The 20,156-nt window shown below is 38.0% G+C and overlaps 1 protein-coding gene across 1 annotated transcript in view; it reads left to right on the top strand.

The window, feature by feature from the left end:
• Nucleotides 1-20,156, top strand: part of DNAH6 (dynein axonemal heavy chain 6) — a 265,012-nt gene that overhangs the window by 74,151 nt on the left and 170,705 nt on the right. The window contains exons 15-21 of the mRNA XM_036931141.2: nucleotides 2,712-2,963; nucleotides 4,505-4,633; nucleotides 6,992-7,105; nucleotides 10,534-10,677; nucleotides 13,924-14,136; nucleotides 14,826-14,918; nucleotides 16,272-16,391. Of these exons, the coding sequence (XP_036787036.2) occupies nucleotides 2,712-2,963; nucleotides 4,505-4,633; nucleotides 6,992-7,105; nucleotides 10,534-10,677; nucleotides 13,924-14,136; nucleotides 14,826-14,918; nucleotides 16,272-16,391 (1,065 nt within the window). The remainder of the gene's footprint in view (nucleotides 1-2,711; nucleotides 2,964-4,504; nucleotides 4,634-6,991; nucleotides 7,106-10,533; nucleotides 10,678-13,923; nucleotides 14,137-14,825; nucleotides 14,919-16,271; nucleotides 16,392-20,156) is intronic.

Raw genomic sequence — 20,156 nt, 5'->3', positions numbered from 1 at the left:
AAAGGCTATTTCATATGACTGTAAAAGTAATAATTTTGCCTCTCATTTAAAGAAACTGTACCTTCACAAAAGGGTGGATGACTGTGGTTTTCCCTCAGTTTACTTATATATCACCCCAGGAGTCTAAAGATGCCAAGCATTTTTTTATTATTTGTAGCCATGAAGGTTCTTTGGACAGAAAATCATAACATACTTGAGCTAGCTTTGGTGAAAAGGGGAACCCTATTTCAGGATTCAGGAGTATTTCGGGGGATCCCATCCCCTTCACCAAGAATGTAAGTAGGCTTTGGAACTTATCAAAAGCAGGAATGAGAAGTCTGCTGGAAACCCAGATAGTCCTTTCTCTCCATCCCTCCTCTCTGCATTGCCCTGAGGGTCAGCTTTGCTTCTCTCCCTCTGCAGACAGGCTGCTTCAGTTTCTTCATCCCACAGCAGCAAGCATGGCCACCAGGAGTCCCCAAGTTACACATGTCTAACCAGCCACCAAGACAGAAAATCTCTCTCTTCCATTATTAATGCTAAATGTCTAATAAATGTATTCAGCTGCCACCACCCCCAACTCCATCCTGTTGTATAAACTATGACAGGAAGGTAGGATCACGTTGTAGAGAGTACACTGTTCTCACTCTGTGGGTCCAGAACAGGAGAGCTGACATGCCATACAGAAAACCCAGACTGTGTCCCATCTCCACAAGGTTGTCTACATTGCTGGGTGGTGTGTTGGGGAAGCAAGTTCCTTAGAGAGTGCTTTCCACACATGAACAGCTTTTTATGGAATCTCATATTCATTCAGAAAATTTGAAGAACACGCACTTCACAGGGGGCAAGGATTATAACAATGAGTAAATCTGCTTTCAAGAGGCTCAGAGTCTAGAATGAACACAGATAATTATTATACAATAGGTATAGGTACAAGATGCTGTTATAAGACTGGGGAAGTATCATTCTTGCCCTTGAAGCCTTGCAGAAGATGAGGTATTTAAACTATGTCCTAAAGTACATCTGCTCAGGTGGGCATTCTAGGGAGAGGGAAAACCGTGTGCACTGACCTGAGGCAGTGTGGCAAGAGCAGGATGTGGGAGCTGGTAAGCTGTGGAGAAAGGGTGTTTGGTGCAAAAGTGGATGAACTGTAGCTTAAAGCAGTATTTTCAAGGATAGGAGAGAAGGGATGGATTCTAGAAAGGATTTAGTGGGCAACTGAAGGAGAGGACAAGCAATATCTAAGACGACTCTTTGCTATCTTTCTACAGTGAATGGGTAGATAGTGGTATCATTAACCGGTATGGGTAGGGCAGGCCACATGACCATTGTCTGACCAGGCCATTTTTGAGAGTGAAAGAGGCACTATCGGTCCTTATGCCAGGACAATAAGTGTAAAGCAGTACACCCAGACAAACTTGGACATATGCTTACTCCAAGTACAGAAACTATAGGAAGATAAGCAGATCTTGGTGTACACAAACTTAGTTCTATTTACAATTCATTTAAGATGCTAGACACTTTTCGTTGAAAGTAACAAAAACTCACATAGTTAGCTTAGAAAAATGAGAAGTTGTACTCTAAGTCTGTAGGGATATCTTCTGACATCTCAAGTATGGATAGAGCCTCTCCTTCAAGAAGGACAGGAACTAGGGACTAGAGCAGCATAGGGAAACCAGAAAGCCGCCTCCCTTCCCATCTCTCATCTCCGCTCCTCTCTAGAACAGCGGTTCTGAAACAGGGAGCCCAAACCAGTGGCTTCAGTATCACCGGGGAACTTGTTAGATACGCATAGTCTCAGGCTCCACCCTAGACGTCCTGAAGCAGAAACTCAGGTGAAGGGTCCAACAATCTGTCTTTTAATATGTTTTCCAAGGTGATTGTGACACAAACTAAAAGTTGAGAACCATTTCTACAAAAGTACCTCTGCAGTTATCTTCTCAGATCAGGGACCTGCTTTGTTTCCACATGAAAGCAAATGGCCTCTGTCAACACCTACAGTCTAATTCTTCCCGTGTTCAAGAGAGCTCAGACTGAGCTGGGTTCCCCAGGTTCCGTTCTGATCCTGCTCGGCTCAGCTTGTGGCCAGAAGGCTGGGTCAAGTTGTATGAATATGGCTGCTCCCTCTATAATATGTGGCAGAGTTAGGGAGAGGAGGATTCCCCCAAAATTGGTGAGTCCCTTGCCAGAAAGTTAGGAATGACATTGTTAACTAAAGATAGGACATCAGAGTAAGATGTTTAGTAGTTAGCTGGAGGTAGTAAACGTATTTATTAAAGGATAGTGGTGAACATGCAGCCATGATCATGCCCTGCCTGCACCTCAGGTGCTGCTCTGGGACATTCACTGCTCAGCACACATGCCTAGAGGCTCAGATATTACAACTTAGCATCCTTACAGCACATGTTGTCTCTGAAACCTTTAAATATTAGCGCTGTTTAATGCTACTAGGGAACAAAATAGAGAAGAGAAATATTAACATTTATAAGAGTAATACTGTGCTCAGCTCTGAACTACTTTCTTCCTGGGCCTGATTACCTGAAGTAGAGCAATAACTATTAATCACCCAGCGGGCTTCAGCCACTTTGATGGTAACGTTAAACACACTCCTCACGTGCTGGCTATTCACAGTGTGATGTTCATGGTGCACAGTGGCTATCTCCTGTTAGACAAAACTTAAAGGGTATGATAGATTCTGATATATTTAACAAGCAACAACTGTTTCTATTTAGATGGAAAGTCTTGAAGATGAAGGGAATATAGTGATTCAAATGTATAAGCTCATTGACCTATATCAAGTTCCCACACCCCCTGAAGACTTTGCTGTTTTTGCTACTATGAAGCCATCCATTATTGCTGTTCGGAATGCCATTGATAAATCTGCGGGAGATAGAGAAACATGCATTAAGCAATTTAGTCTGCATTTGGGCAGAGATCTTGAAGACCTAAACAATGAAGTGAATGAAGTAAAGTTATTAGCACAGGTAAGCTAAAGCAGGATTTAAAATATAGTCTGTGTAGAGTTTGACTATTATATTATATAACATATGTGTGTGTGTGTGTATATGTTCTACTATATACTATATTCTATATAATATGTATCCTATACATATTTGAAAGTATGAATAGTTATTACTTAACAACAATACATGTGTGTATAGATAGCACAAGTGCCAGCAAGGGCTTTGTGTACAATCACGCATCTTAAAAAGTATGATGCGCATACATAGAAATGATAGCAGAGGTTCACTCCAGCAAGTGCTTCTTTTATAGAGGGTTTAGAATGAACTCATTAGTTCTCTTGAGCAAAGAAGTAAAACTTCATTATTTCTTTAAATGATAACATCTTCCTGTCAAGATCAGCACTCCTGTTGATGGAGGGTGTTGGAGAAAAAATCCTCCATGTGACTGTTGATGATAATTCAGTTTCAGTTGGATATGTCTGTTTAATACTATCTTGGTCTCTTTTGGACAGATCTTAATTCAGATCAGATCTGAACTCCCTATTGGGCCCTTCTTTTACCCTCACCACCATACACCCCCACATCTTATCCCGTAAAGGAAGGTCTGCATTTCCTCATGGCAGATGGAGGGATGAGGCATGCATCCCTCTTGCTGCCTTCTGAACTTGTAAGGCTTCCAGTACACTTTGGCTCAGCTGGACCTGGTTGTCCCAGGCAGCTATTAGCTAAGGGTCCTTCCTGGTTCCTTTGGTCCCACGCCGGCCCCTGCTGTTGTGATCCATCGTTTCTGCCAGTCTGTAGTCTGAAGTAATCTGTAGCTGTCTCAGACTTCTCCTGGCCCACCAGTTCCTTCAGCCATTCCCGCTGCCAGAATCAAAACACGTAGAGCTTCCCAGTCCCCGCCATACCAGACCAAGCCATGAGGCACCAGGCTGTGGGGACAAGCCCCTTCCACCTGACCACTTCCTTTAGCTTGTTGCCATTTTGAATGAAGGACCATGCTGACTCAGAGATTGGCCACCCCAAGCTATGGCTGTAATAGTTCTCAGATTCTGTCACTCCTCAGATTCTCCCAAAGTAGTTATGTTTTTCTGCTTTGCTCCTGATTCATTGGGTGGGGTTTCAATTCTAACAGGTCAGCCAGAAAGCTTAAGTCTAACCATTTATTCTTTACTTTCTATCTTCCTACCTTTCAGAAACCACAGGGCTTTTTATTTCCTTTATTGTAAAATAAAGAGAATTTTCCTTATATAATATCCTCTTCCTTCTTTTCCCTATTGCATTCAACTCTCCTTATCTGAAGTCATACTGGTTGAAGTATAGGAAATGCAAGTAGAGAAGGAAAAACGTATTAGGTACTATTTAAAAGCAGTATTATCCCCATGACACTTCTTTCTACATTTCTTTAAAATTCAAGAAAATCAACTACTTCAACATGTTTTCTAAAAATCAGAGCTAGAAGAGAATTTGAAAAAATACTTCTGGAAAATGTTTATTAATTAATTTAATGATCTACATCAAACAGCAGGAATGACTAATCAAAAACTATCTTAATTTCATAGGATCCACAAATTTTAGATATTAATGCTGACCAGGACAAAATAAAGGTCATGTTGAATGATCTGCAATCAGTTCTGGATGATCTTCAAAAACGAGCATTTCAGTATAAATCCTATCAGAAGAATTTTAAGGTAATGACAGCTCTACACAGCTATTTTTAAAACATGGCATTAATGCACAAGTACTTTCAGCAATATGACTGTATAATACAATCAAACATTGATATAAAAATATCAATGTTTGGACACCTATGTGATAATTATTTTTCTGGAACAGCCTGAAATATAAAATATGATGTGTTCCCTGCCTTTAAAGTGCTTAAATATTAGTATACATGAGAGACGAATCATCTTTTTTTATTGAAAAATAATTGTGAATTATATAGAAAAACCCTCAGGCCAGGGACTATAGTTTCTATGTTAAAATGTATGTGGATTTTTAAACGTAGTCTATTAGAACCCCTCTATCCTTTCTTAAGTAATATTCAAACCCTTTGTACATCCATGTGTGTGTTATGCTTCCATGAATATTGCCTGATGTGCTCTGGTTTGGTGTGCTGATTTGATGGAAGAGAATTTGGCAGAGCCAGGAGACAGATGGATCCAGAAGGGTGGGGAAGGCTAAAAGAGATGCTTCAAACAATGCAGAAAAATTGTGGAGAGATATAAATGCTCTGAACAGTTATTAAGAGACCAAAAAGAAAAGAGGATAGAAACAAAAACATCCCTAGGGTCAAAACAAGGGGGCCACCAGCAATGAGTGAGGTGTGATTAGTTTCTTCAAAAGTCTTCTATTTTATGTAATTTGTTGCATTTGATTGTTCATAGTAGTCTCATGATCCTTTGTATTTCTGCAGTATCAGGTGTAATGTCGCCTCTTTAATTTCTGATTTTATTTATTTGAGTCTTTTTTTTTCTTAGTTTAGCTAAAGGTTTGCCAATAATGTTTTTTTTGTTTTTTTTGTTTTTTTTTCCAAAAAACCAGCTCTTTGTTTCACTGATCTTTAGTATTGTCTTTCTGGTCTTTATTTCATTCATTTTCACTCTGATCTTTATTATTTCTTTCCTTCTGCTAAATTTACACTTACTTTTGTTCTCCTCTTTCTAGTTCCTCCATGTGGAAAGTTGTTTATTTGAGATCTTTTTATTTTCTGAATGTATGCATTTATCACTATAAAATTCCCTTTCAGAACTGCTTTTGCAGCATCCCACAGGCCTTGGTGTGCTGTGTTTCCTTTTTTTAATTTCCTTTAGATTTCCTCTTTAACCCATTTGGTGTTCTGGAGTGTGTTGTTTAGTTTCCATATGCTTGTAAATTTTCCAGCTTTCCTTTTGTTATTGATTTTTAGTTTGATACCATTATGACTGGAAAAGATTCTTGGAAAGATTTCAGTCTTAAATTTTTTAAGACTTGTTTTGTGACCTATCATACAATGCATCCTGAGTAATGTCCTATTTGCACTTGAAAAGAATGTATTGTGCTGCTGTTGGTAAGCCCTAGATTATCACAGGGCTCACAATTTTTGCACAACTAACCACCTCAAGCAAAAGCAGTCTTAAAACTCTTCTTCTGAAAACAGCTTCTTCAGATTTTCTTGCAACCTTTATCCCTATGGGGTGCATATTCAGCCTAAGGTTAGAAAGAGGTAAGAAATCAGGCTCTTCTTTCCATCTTAAATCTCCCCATCCTGCATTATGTGTAGTACACATGGTGTGGGGTGATCAGGGGGAAGACAGTGTATCACAGAGAAGGCACATAGGGAATCTGCGGCATCTTGCTACACTGATGGACAGTGACTGCATTGGGGTGGGGTGGGGACTTGGTAATATGGGTAGATGTAGTAACCACATTGTTTTTCATGTGAAACCTTCATAAGAGTGTATATCAATAATACCTTAAGAAAAAAAAAAGAAAATGGGCCAAGAACAGGAGCAGGGAATTCACAGAAAGGGAACCTACCCCAACTTACCGTGTTGTAGACATGAAATATGTACAGCCTTTTGTATATCAATCGTACCTCAATAAAGTGGTTTTTTAAAAAAAAAAATCTCCCCATCCTCTCCAGCTACTACACGAACATTTTATCCCTCTTCTATCATCTAAGTATGTAAGTGCTCAAGGAAATCAGTGCCTCTGAAGACTCATTTGTTTTCTAAAAGTGGCCAGACATGTATATGCATTTATGATCCAACTTGAGGAAGAATGTCCATTTTACAAAGATGTGATATTTATATCTTTGGAGAATGTTTAAGTTCTAAGGAAATATAAAGAGTTAGATTTTGTCACTCAAATGGAAATTTTGAATGTACATGGGGTTTTATGATTTTTTTTGTTTTATTCATTTGTTTCCTCTCTCCTTTTCTTTCCCCATTTATGACCCACCATATTCTGCTTAGCAGTTACTGTATCAAGAATTATTAATAGGAGGATTTAATAAGATCCTATGTCTGAAAACTAAATAGTGCATTTTTCTTGTTGTATTTTTAAAGGTAGAAGTATCCAAGTTTGAAGCTTTGGAAGAAGTTAGTTCTGAATTGAAGCTTAAACAATTGCTCTGGGATTCTCTTTCTGAATGGGATCAACTCCAACAAGAATGGTTAAAGGTAAAAAATAAAATAAAATAAAATAAAACCTCAATTCTTTAATCTTTTTTTACTAATTAACTTAAGATCTTAATAATATGAATTATAATTTTTAACAGTTTGGTATATTCTTAATTTCAGTAAAATATGCAATGTTATAATTTTATAGGAATTATTGTCAGCTTCTTGGTGAAATGCACAAAGGTCTTTCTGTGACTGTATACCACAGAGCAGAATGCATTAGCGTAAGGGAGGCTTCTCAATGAAAAAGGCTAAATGAAGGGAGCATCAAAGGACCTCACTACATGACATTTAAAACTGCTTTGTGGTTTCTGAATATAGTGTGGTCATGATACACTACACCCAAGTATCCTTAAGGATTGTGGGATTTTATTTGTGATCTACCCACTTTATATTTGTTAGCTTAGGTTTGTGTTCTTTTCCTTTAAACAAAAAAGGGAGCCAGTTTATTCACTGTGATATTCAGGATTGGAATAATGAGATCTAGGATCTTCCTTTGAGAGCTCAATAGTAAATCCCCTTAATTAGGGGGAAAGTACTAACAATCACCATAGAGTTTGGTGTCTAGGGTCTACCCTTATAGTCAAACCTTAAAAAGGGCCAACCCTCTAAGAGACAGAATAGATGACCATCTGTTCTTTCAAGTGTAATATGGACTTGCTCATTCAGCCTATCCGTGCTGATACATACATGAGGAAGTCATATGTCTGGATTAAACACCAGTACACAGATAATATTTCTCATATATTTTGGGTGTTGGAGATACTGGTGGAGAATAAAAAGAACAAAGTCCAAACACTCAGAAAACCTTCTTTTGGTGGGGAAAATAGACAATGTATATATATATATATATATATATATATATATATATATATATATATATATATATATATATATATGCTATAATATAAGAGAATTTTAAGTTATCCTGTATAACTCACTTACTATTTAACTCAGAAGTATAAATGCTCTTGAGGGATATAGAAGATGCTTAGAGAGATTTCCTAATTGCCACTATAGATTAGAACAGTGGCTTCCAAAGTGAGATGAATTCACCAGAAGAAGTAAACAAGAAGACCCAGTAGGAGGCAGAAAGAAAATGTTGAATCTAAAAATAGGAAAAATTAAGATTCACAAACTTTCTTTTTTTTTTAAATCAAAGATATTTGACATACAACATTATATTCGTTTCAGGTATACAACATAATGATTTGATAACTGTACATACTGTGAAGTGATCACCACAATAAGTCTAGTTAACATCCTTTGCCACACAGTTACAAAATTTTTTTTCTTATGATGAGAACTTTAAAGATCTGTTCTGTTAGCAACTTTCAAATATGCAATACAGTATCATTAACTGCAGTCACCATACTGTACATGCATCCCCAGGACTTATTTATTTTATAACTAGAAGCTTGTATCTTTTGACCCCCTTCACACATTTATCCCACCTGCTCCCCCACTTCTGGCAACCACCAATATGTTCTCTGTGTCTATAAGTTTGCTTTTTTTTCATTTTGTTTTAGATTCTACATATCAGTGAGATCATACTGTATTTGTCTTTTCCTTGTCTGAGTGTTTCACTTAGCATAATGCCCTCAAGGTCATACCTGTTGTCACAATACAGCAAGACTTTATTCCTTTTTTATAGATGAATAATATTCCTGTGTGTGTGTGTGTGTGTGTGTGTGTGTGTGTAATACATTTTCTTTACATATTTATCCATCAGTGGACACTTAGGTTGTTTCAATGTCTTGGCTATTGTAAATAATGTTGCAGTGAATATGGGGGTATATATATCATTTCAAGTTAGTGTTTTCATTTCTTTCGGATAAATATCCAGAAGTGGAATTGCCAAATCATATGTTAGTTCTGTTTTTCATTTTTTGAGGAATTTCCATACTATTTTCCATAGTAGCTGTACCAATTTACAATTCCACCATCAGTGCATAAGTGTTCCCTTTTCTCCACATTCTCATCAACACTTACTACTACTTGTTTTGGTAGTAGCCATTCTGGCAGGAATGAGGTGATATCTCATTGGATTTTGATTTGCATATCCTAGATGATCAGTGATGTTGATCATCTTTCATGTACCTGTTGGCCATCTGTTACGTCTTCTTTGGAAAAATGTCTCTTCAAATCCTCTGCCCATTTTTTAATTGGATTATTTGTTTTGTTGCTATTGAGTTGTATGAGTTATTTATATATTTTGGCCATTAACCCAATCTCAGATATATGATTTTCAAATATTTTCTCCCATTCAGTAGGTCACCTTTTCATTTTTCTGGTGGTTTCCTTTGCTGTGCGATCCTACTTGTTTATTTTTACTTTTGTTGCCTTTGCTTTTGGTGTCACATCCAAAAAGTCATTGCCAAGACCAAATCAAGGAGCTTACTACCTGTGTTTTCTTCTAGGAGTTTTATGGTTTCAGGTCTTATATTCGAGTCTTTAATCCACTTTGAGTTAATTTTTGTGAGTCATGTAAAATAGTCATCCAGTTTCATTCTTTTGCATGTGTTTGTCCAGTTTTCCCAACACCATTTATTGGAGAGGCTATCCTTTCCCCATTGTACATTCTTGGGTCCTTATCATAAGTTAATTTACCATATATGTATAGATTTATTTCTGGATTCTCTATTCTATTCCATTGATCTATGGGTCTGTTTTTATGCCAATGCCATATTGTTTTGATTACTATAGCTTTACTATATAGTTTGAACTCCAGGAGTGTAATGCCTCCTGCTTTGTTCTTTTTCAACATTGCTTTGACTATTTGGGGTCTTTTGTGGTTCCACACAAATTTTAAGAGTTTTTATTGTACTTCTTTGAGAAATGCCATTGGAATTTGACAGGGATTGAATTGAATCTGTAGATTGTTTCAGGTAGTATGGACATTTTGACAGTATTAATTCTTCCAACCCATGAAGAGAATATCTTTTCATTTTTAAAAATCTTATCTTGCCTTCAGTCCATATGACATCTGACATATCAATAGATGTGTACACTTACATGTTTATGTAACTGAGAAATATATGTATAGATACATGCATATATTGGGGTGCATCTTTAAAACACTTATATTAAAGGGTTACATAATCAGACAATAAGAATAAGAGACTACTAAATGAGAAACTTCTAGTTAGCAAGAGTAAAAATTAGCTATTTGTCTCCTTACAATGATTGATCCTCAGGAAAAAATTACAGCAATTGCAATACTGCATTTCATGATGTGGGAAATAAGGACATGAAAGGAAGAAACAAATGATGCCTGATACACTATTAGCAATCTTAATAAATAAAGCCATTTCCAAAAGTATAGAGTTGACCTAGATGAATAATTTAACTACTTGAAAATATGAGTAAATATTTTACTATTTTAAGCTTCCCTTTTATCATGTCTTTTTTTCCCCTAATTTTTATAGTCTAAATTTGACTGCCTGGATCCAGAACTTCTAAACAGTCAAGTTTCCAAATATGCCAAATTTGTGGCTCAATTAGAAAAAGGCTTGCCACCCAACAGTGTAGTTCCCCAGCTAAAACAAAAGGTGGAAAAAATGAAAGAAAAGGTAAGTTTCGTAGAAATTACTTTAAAAATTCCAGGTTAGTCAGTTACTACTAAGAGAACTGAAATTCCAGGAGTGGAATTATTTAGTAATATGGTAACTCTATGTGTACATACATAAAATATTTGGATAATCAAGTTTCACAGTTTCCTGAGAGCTTTTTTTTTTAATCGAAGAGATGGTTGTTAAAAATTATCAAATTACTTTTCTGCATCTATGATCATATGGTTTTTCTTCTTTAATCTATTAATATGATGAATTATAATGATTGACTTTCAAATGTTGAACCAAGCTTTAATTCCTGAAATGAACTTCACCTGGGTCCTGACGTATTATCCTTTTTTATTTTGATGGATTCAATTTACTGACATTATTTGAACATTTTTTTTGCCTCTATTCATGAACAACATTGTTCTTTAGTTTTCTTATTTGTAACATTATTGTATTGCTTTAGTACTAGGGTAGCACTGCCGTGAGCATATCCTGTATCCAAACCTTGGTTTTTAATACCATTTTCCAATAAGAGGAATCAGGAACTCTCATAGAAATGGCTGATTCTAAGGATGTGTCAGGACGTATACAAAAAGAGCCTGGAGTATCTTGTGAGGCCAGCAAGAACTCTCAATGGCCAAAACTGTAATGATTTGAACAAACAATAAATAATGTAGTATTACTTTATAACCTAAATTATAAAATAAATATACATGAGTTCATATTGATGTAAATGAACAACTGAAAGAATGGAAGGATGGATGGGTAGGTGGATGGATGAATTAATAGATGACAGACAAGATTGGTAGATAGATTGACAGACAAAGAAGAACAGATAAACTTCTATATAGAGAATTCCAAATCATTTATGAATATACTGCATCTCAAGATGGTGGAGCTTCATTTATTTTGATGTTCTGTTGTTAGATGTATTTACATTTAGTGTTTTTATTTCTCCTTAGAGAATTGACCCCTTTATCATTTATGAATTGCCTCTCCTTTAATAAACTTTTGTGTTCTGAAGTCTACATTACCTGGAATTAGTTATCTTTTAGGACAATAAAAATAGGAAAGAAAATGAAATTTATCATCTTTATTCCATTTCTAAGGTTCTTGATTTCTTTGTATGGATCTAAGGTTCTGACTCATAGCATATTCATTCTGCCTGAACAACTTCCTTTAATATCTCTTATTGAATAGGTATGTTAACAATGAATTCCATAATTTTTGTTTTGAGAAAGTATTTATCTTTTATGTTGAATGATATTTTCATTGGATATATAATTTTGAGTTGACAGGTTTTGTTTTTTCTTTCAGCAACCTAAAAGTATCCTTTTATTTTTATTATATTCTGCTTGCATGGTTTCTGACAAGAAGTCTTCTTAGTTCTTATCCTTGTTCATTGTAGATAATATGTATTTTTTTGTCTGATTACCTTCAAATTTTTCCTTTTCTTTGTTTCTGGCAGATTGTAATGCAGAATGCCTAGGTGTGTGTTTCTGTTGTTGTTTATAGTTTGAATTTATCCTGCTTGGTGTTCTATCAGTTTCTTGGATCTTTGGTTTGATATCTGTCTTAAAGTTTGAAAATATTGTAGCCATTATTTCTCCAAGTAGCTTTTCTACTCTGTTTTCTATGTCCACCTTCTAGGGTTCCTGTTGCATTTATGTTAGACCATCATATTGTCCCACAATCTTAATGTTCTGTTTGGGGGTTGAGGGACCTTTTTCACTCTCCTTTTTCTTTGTGTGTCACTTTGGGAAACTTTTACTCAGTTATCTTCAAGTTCAGTGATTCCACGGCTGTGTCAAGCTCACCAAAGCATTCATTACCTCTCTTGGTGTCCTTCATTTCTAACCTTTCTGTTTACTTTTTAATTATAGTTTCCATATCCCTATTCACATATTCCATCTGATCTTGTGTGTTTTCTACCTTTTCCATTAGTGCCATTAACATATTAATCAAAATTATTTAAAATTCTTTGTCTGCTAATTCCAACCTGTGTGCCATATCTGAGTCTGCTTCTGATTTTTTTTTATTCTCTTGGATTTATGTTTATCTTGCCTTTTCATATACTTCTTAAATTTTTGTTGAAAATCAGACATCTTATGTAGTACAGTAGATACTTACGTAGTAAATAATTTTTATGCCTGGAAGATGAGCATGCCTTTCCTTCTATTTAGCTTTTTGTGTCACATGTTATGTTAAATCCAGTTAGGAACTGGACGGTATTTAAGGTTTCATGTTGCTATGGTTACCCTCAGTACACCACAGTCTTCAAATTGTTCTAGTGAAACCTGTGTTTAGGGTTTGGGCCAGTTTGCCAAATGAGACTTTTAAAATTTCTGTTGCCCCTACCTTGAGTTCTCCCTTTGTACTATTCCCAGAGACAATCTGTATCTTAAAGCTTTCCACCCTGTATTCCTGTTATTTTTACTCAGTATCCGCTAGATTAGTGAGAGAGGTGAGGAGGGGCCTTCCCTCCTGTTCTGATTAAGACTGTCTTAGCAAGGCACTGTGTCCCTTGTCCCTTGTTCCGGGTGTTCCTGCTGCACTCCCTACCCCACTCTCCAAGCTGTAGTAATGAGCCTAGAATGTATTTCTGTCTCTCCCTAATGGGTGGAGCTTTTTTTTCTCCTGTTCTGTTTCTCCAGTTATATATAGATAACTACAGTGAGTTATCACCAGTGCCTTAAGGTGATAGTTTTTATTGCTCCTTTCTCAGACATTAGTAAATCTTTTATTCCACAGGGAAGCTAGAAGAGATTGGTTGGTTAGTTGCCATAGTTCCTGCTATTTCCCTCCCCCAGGCAGCACCATAAAGTAGGCTTTCTTAGGATTCTTCCCAGTCTTCCCTGTGAACACCTCTAATATTTATAGCCCCTAGGGACTTCATATTCTCCCACTATTACATGCAGTCTTTAGCAATTTATTTTAAAATTTAGCTGAATCTTCTTACTAGCTTAAATGGCAGCCCAAGGCATCTGTCCTAGATAATAAATTCTCCTGTTTCTTGCTGTGGAGAAAACTGTGAGTACCACTCTTTCCCCAAGTTTTGAGTTAGTTGTATGCCCTGCACCTCAGTTTTCTGATGGGTTCAATACAAGTCATTAATTTGCAGTTTGTCTAGCTTTTCCTTTGGTGTAAGAGTATAAGTGGTGTTCTTTCCAGCTCTTTACACTCCCAAATTGAAACCAGAAGCCTTGGGCTGTTTTTAAAATAAAAAGCCTGTTGCCCCTGAGGGTGTTTGTTTTCCAGCTTCCAGTCATCACTGACTTGAGGAACCCGACTTTGAAGCCTAGACATTGGGCAGCTATTGAACAAACAGTTGATGCCACCCTAGTGGACCTTGAAATTCCCTTGACCTTGGAAAGGCTCTTCCAGTTGCATGTTTTTGACTTTGGCCAAGAAATCCAGGACATTTCTGGACAGGCTTCTGGAGAAGCTGCCTTAGAAACAATTCTTAAAAAGGTAAATCTGAAAAATAAATATTCCAAGGTTCAAAGAATTTAAATGTTTTCATGTTCATCATGAAGATCACCAACTTTTGGTTTATCTGGATGGATTTTTCAACATTGCAGGTTTCACCCTCTCATTACCAGTCATTCTTCTGTTATTTCCTTATATTTATTATCATTATTTTGTTATCACCTCCGTAAATAACTTCTTCCACTTAGCTTATAGCCCAATAGGAATCTGATGGCAACAAAGTTTGAAATTTGCATGTTTATATAAAGACCATAGACCAAGTAAGATCTTTTATACTAAAATACATTATCTTTCAGACTAACAGAGACTGTGTGAAATGCTTCAAAAGACATTGAGACTTCCTACTTTGGACACTAACCCTCTTTACCCTAAAAATACACATGTACCAACCAATCACCTTTCAATTAAAGGTGTAAAAGAATTGTTTTTTCCTTTTATTTAAAGCAGAAAGTGATAGGAGATAAATGTTAAAGAACCACAGCTTATTCATATGTACTAATGTTAGTCAATAAAATTAAGCAAATCAGTGTCATCTGAGAAGATTTTAAGACTTAAAGGCAGTAAGGAGGAGAATGAGATAATTGTGGAGTTCTTATATCATTCCACATGCATTTATTAAGTGCCTAAACACTAATGAATTTAGGTATCCTAACACTTAAATTATTTCTAAGGTGGAGGATTCTTGGAAAATGACTGAATTTGTTGTTCTCCGTCATCGTGACACCAAAGATGTATTTATTCTGGGAGGCACAGATGACATACAGGTGGGTAACAAGGTTATTGAAAACTTATGGCAAAGGCTCTGGCCAGACTTGGTCCTAAATCTTGTATGGGATATTATGATGAAGGAATGAAATATAAGAGTTATTAAATAAGAAAAAGTCTAATCAGGAAGGCAAAATATGAATATGAATAATTGACATGAATGCTTATTCATGAAATATTTAGCAAAGCAATAAAAATGGCACATACATATCCTGTGGTTAATTGTTGAGGAATTTAGAAAAGCAAAGAGATCATTTATGGCTGAAGTGGTCAGAGTATCCTTCTTAGACCAGCCAAAACATGCTGGATCTTAAGGAGTAAATGAGATTTGATAGATACAGATGAGAACAAAGGGCATTTCAGACCGTTTAAATGAAGTAAAAAAACATGAATGTGCATCTCAGGTACATAGTACACTAAAAAGCTATGTTCACTTGAGTTTTTTTGAGATCAGAAGTAAATGGCCATGCTCTGTGAGCAACAAAAGACGATAAATCCAGCCCATGTGTTTAGAATATTCTTAGTGACTTAAAATGCAAAGGCACATTTTGTTGAGCAAAGGGACCTAGGTCTTATGGCCTAGTTTAAAAAGCAAAGCCCTGGCCTGTGAGAGTATACCCAGGCCAGAGCTGGAGAGCAGATGCCTTCGCCAGGTGTAGGTCTGAAGAGCAAGACCAAATATTACTCCTGGCAGTGGATGGGAAAACAGACCCAAGATGAAGGTATGTGACCAAATAATGCTGGAGCACTGGGGCTTCTACTCTCAAGGAATCTGTAATTTAAATAGAGCAATTAAAATGTTTTTAGATTAACAGACCAATTTTTTAGAATGCAGATGTTCTGTGAGGGTTACTGTAGTGTAAGGGGAGGAGCAGGAGAGGAAGGTAGAGGGAAAACTGTCTATAACTATTCATGCTTGATATGAATAGTTCAGTACCTCTGTTCCTCAAGATAACTGAGGGAAATTGATGTTCCACTGGATAGAGAAAACAGCTAATTTTGCAAGTTTTGAGTACTCTGAGAAATAAAGGCCTGGATGACCAAATAGAGTAAAGAAGGCACCAGATAACTAAAAGTAGGGAGAGAGAGGAAAGGGGTGTTGAACCAAAACTTGTGCCATTGGACTTACAGAAACAGTTAAGATGTGGCAATCAGAAGTCCCTTAGTGACATGTGAGGGAACATGACAGAGGGTGGTAAGATAGATAAGGAAGGGAAGTAGTAGATGGGCAGGAAAAAACAGATGAGTTTAAGCTATTCATTCAGAAAGTTGACTTTTAAATGGTGTTTTGGGATTAAATATCTAGTTACCTGTAAGATACATATGATGTGTGTTTTCTTCTTTTCTTAAAGGTCCTTCTTGATGACAGCACCATCAGTATTGGAACCATTGCTTCCTCACGTTACATTGGTCCGCTGAAAACTCGAGTGGATGAGTGGCAGAAACAACTTGCTTTATTTAATCAAACACTGGTGCGTAAGGATCATTTCAGTTTGAGGACTTGGAGAATTGGAGAGCCATAGGACCTTAGAAATCATTTGCTCAATCAATATGTTGGGGGTTGAGTTTGTTGTCCTTGGTTCTTGTCCTCACTGCAACAAAGAACTGAAGAGCAGAGACACAGTAGTGAAGTAGAGCAGAACTTTTATTTGAATACACTCTAGGGGAGGAACAGGCCAGAGTCAAGGAAGCAAAGGCAGGTTTACTTGAATTAAGCAGAGAGGATGGAAGACGAGAGGGAGGAAAGGGAAGCTCACTGAATTGCTGCCCAGCCTAAGGCATAATCCCTTACCAACTCCTAAAGCCAGTGTCACCTGGTGTCCAGTGTCCACTTGAATCTGCATGGTGAGGCAACTAAGCCCCTAACACCCCAGGAGTTGGGGGAGGAGCAGAGCACTGGATGGAGTGAGATTATGTTCTGAGAACTTCCTAAGGCAAAGAAAAGAGATTTTCAGACAGGCTACTAAGTAGCATGATCGTACAGCTGCAGTTCCTTCTGGGTCACCCAGGTGACGGGAGCTTGCAAGCCCAAATCAGAGCTCTTAGTATTCCCTCCCTGCTTATCTATAGTAGGACAGAGAGTGACACACTCGAAGAAAGACAAGTGCGGACAACCTCAGAGAGGAGGTGCACTTAAGAGTTCAGGATTCTGTCTTTTAAGGCTTTCAAGAATGGTATAAAGGCAAAGGGTTGGTGGGGGGGTGGGCAGGTTTGCCAGGAGGCCTCATGATGTCTACCTCTGGTGAGTTTCAAGAATGGGATAAAGATAAAGGGTTGGGGGATGCAGGATTGTCAGGCGGTCTCATGATGTCTATCTCTGGTGAGAGACAATATGTCTTTTCTGTAGCCAGTCCTCTAGGTAATTCTATAGAATAAACTTTTTTGTTCCGCTCCAAGATAGTGGCTACTCTGAAGCACTCAGAACATATCAGTTAAAACTGTTTGCCTTGCCTTAAGATAAGTCATTGGCTGATTACCAAAGTATATATTAGGAGTCTAACTTCACAACTCTCTGCTTTTAAAATGGAATCTTAGCCTTAAGGTGGAGTCCCTCCTATTCTTACTGTACTGTTCGTATCTCAGCACTTTGCACCATATGCAGGAAAAGTTAATCATAGTGCTAGTCCCATGTCTCGACTCCATCTCACCTGCTAATTAGCTAGAGCAAGTCTCGAGGTCAGCCCAGATTCAGAGAATGTGGAATGAGCTCACATTGCAAAAGGTGTTGACTCTGTGAGTCTTTTCTTGCTCTCAGGCTTTATCTGGTTAACTCCCTGAGTTCTTGGTGGGCCCCACCTTCTTTTCTTCTTGCTCATATCTGTCTTTCTGCCTAACAATTTGAATATTATATAGGTTAGAGGTAAGATTTCATTACTGACTTTTTATTATGTTCAGAATATAAGGAAAATGCAAATTTATTGAGCTCTTCTTTGCAAGATTATACCATCACAATTGGATTAGTTAGTATTGCTATGAAACAAAATACCTCAAATTTAGTGGCATAAAATAAGATACTTATTATCCCACAGTTTCTAGGGGTCAGGAGTTCCAGTGTGGCTTAACTGGGTCTCTAGGGTCTCACAAGGGTTTAATCAAGAGCTGGGCCAGGACTGGGTTCTCATCAGTGGTTCCACTAAGCAAGGATCCACTTCCAGGCTCACTCAGGTTGCTGGCAACTTGCAATCATTTCCTTGCAACTCTGGGACTAACAGATACCATTTCTTGCTGGTTGTCAGTCAAAGGGCATCCTCAGCTGCTACATGTTTCCCACAGTTGTTTTGTTTTGTTTTTAAAAATTATAGTTTTATTAAGACAAAAACTGACAGTATGGAATGAAGTTTACATTTAAACAAAGTTTTCACAGGAACCTAACACATGCCAAAGAGATTTTACAGTGGAGTTCTAGATGCAGGTCTAGACGATGTCAAGAACAGATGGCTTTCACGACTAAAAACAGTCAAGGGTATTAGATAATTCTTAGGATTAAAAAGAAAAATGTATTTTGTATTTTAAAGTGAACTACTGCCCTTGTATGAGTTTAATCTTCTCTAAAGACCAGGGCTTTCAAAACCATTCTGCTTTTGAACTGATTCAACAAACTTGTGCTGTCAGTGACTCAGCCTTACCGCCAATGGTTTCAGAGTTCAAAGGTTAAAAAGCAAAGAAGCTCCAAGAGTTTTCCACCCTAAAAGCGTGGACCTTGTCTTTCCCTACTCTCCCACATCCTATACCAGGCTTGTCCCCTCCCCAAATACCTCAGCCAGTGGTTTGGACAAGCTAATATTTATAACTTCAGAATTGGAAAAGAAAGCATCTTCTTGTCAATTTCAAGAATCAGCACCTCTAAGAACGACCTGCCTGTGTATAAGCTCCAGTAAAAGACTTACCTTCTCAACCAGCTTCCATCCCCAGAGGGGCAGCTTTGGTAACTTATTAACTGGCTTAGTCCTTCTTGGGAACAGCATTAAGCTCAGGCAGGGAATACCTTGGCTTGTAAGTCCCAGGCTTTTGCAGCTTTTAAACAGTCTCTCCCAGTCCTCATTTAGGTTGCCAATGACATATTTTGAAAAAATAAAATACTCTGGACACAGAAGAAAATCATCCTTAGTCGTTTATTCTTTCCATTGTTTCACCATTTCCCCAATCATGCCCCAAATTTTAACAAAGATGATCCTGCCCATTTTCCTTCCTTCCAACCCCAGCACTCACTCACACCCCAAACAATAAACCAGTAATAGCAAAAAGCTATATTCATGCTATAAAAGTGCAGCATGAACACTACTGGAAAGCAGGCTGTGTGTTGCAGACAGGCACTTTGAAGATCCACAGTATCTTTTTGCTCTCCCACAATCCCATCCTGCAAGATTTTGTCCTTCATAGAAGTCCCTTTGCTTTTCCAGCAAAGTGCAGAATCAGTCGCCTTGACACACTCGTCCTCTTTCCCTTCCAGCAGGATGGAACACAGAATGGAACAACTTTAAAGCACCTGGGCTGCCGCATGCGCAGAAACGACCCTGGGTCTTCAAAGGGCATCTTCTCAAGGCACCTGTGTGGTGTCAAGACAGAGAACTCCTTCCCTTCTCACTCTCCCCACAGTTAGATGTGACAGAGACTGGTACTCAGAACTAATTTTTGTTATCTCTTTTGTCACTGTCCTCCAAGGGGCCGGGATGCCATGTCAGCCTTTCCTCATAGAAGGTGCTGACAACTGGCGAGCACCGGACATGGCTGGTCGGCTGGGCCCTGGTCAGCCTCATCAGCTTCCCCGTTTCCTCAGGAACAGGGCTTCCACACTGGAGTCTGTGATCTGCTCCGGGTTTGGGAAAGCCTTGAGGCTCTCCTGGCTCTTCTTTTTCTTCGGTTTGCTTTCCTCTCACTTAGCTTCAGAATCAGTCCACTTGGCCGTGCCTCCCTCTGATTTATCTATCTCTTGTGCTGTTTGTGTGACTCTAGACGGGGGGTGGCCCAGGTCCTCTTCTGCCTCCCCCCATCATCCTCATCTGAGACCCCTTCCACTTTCAGAGGTTGTCCGCTTTGCCTTCACCACTGAGCATATTTTCCACCGCATTCTTCTTCCTCCTCTTCAAGCACCTCCTCCACTTTCTTCTTGTTTTGTTTGGTCCCCTTGTCCCTCCAGCTTTGTGGTATAAAGGGTGACTCCACTCAAAGCAGCACCCAGACACCTGAGAGGAATCAGTGCCCAGCTACTGGCACTGCACCAGGTACAGGCCGGCCTG

Source organism: Manis pentadactyla, chromosome 2 (genome assembly GCF_030020395.1).
Source record: "Manis pentadactyla isolate mManPen7 chromosome 2, mManPen7.hap1, whole genome shotgun sequence".
Classification (NCBI taxonomy): domain Eukaryota; kingdom Metazoa; phylum Chordata; class Mammalia; order Pholidota; family Manidae; genus Manis; species Manis pentadactyla.
Note: the sequence above shows the minus strand (reverse complement) of the source record. Positions and strands in the feature narration are given on the sequence as shown.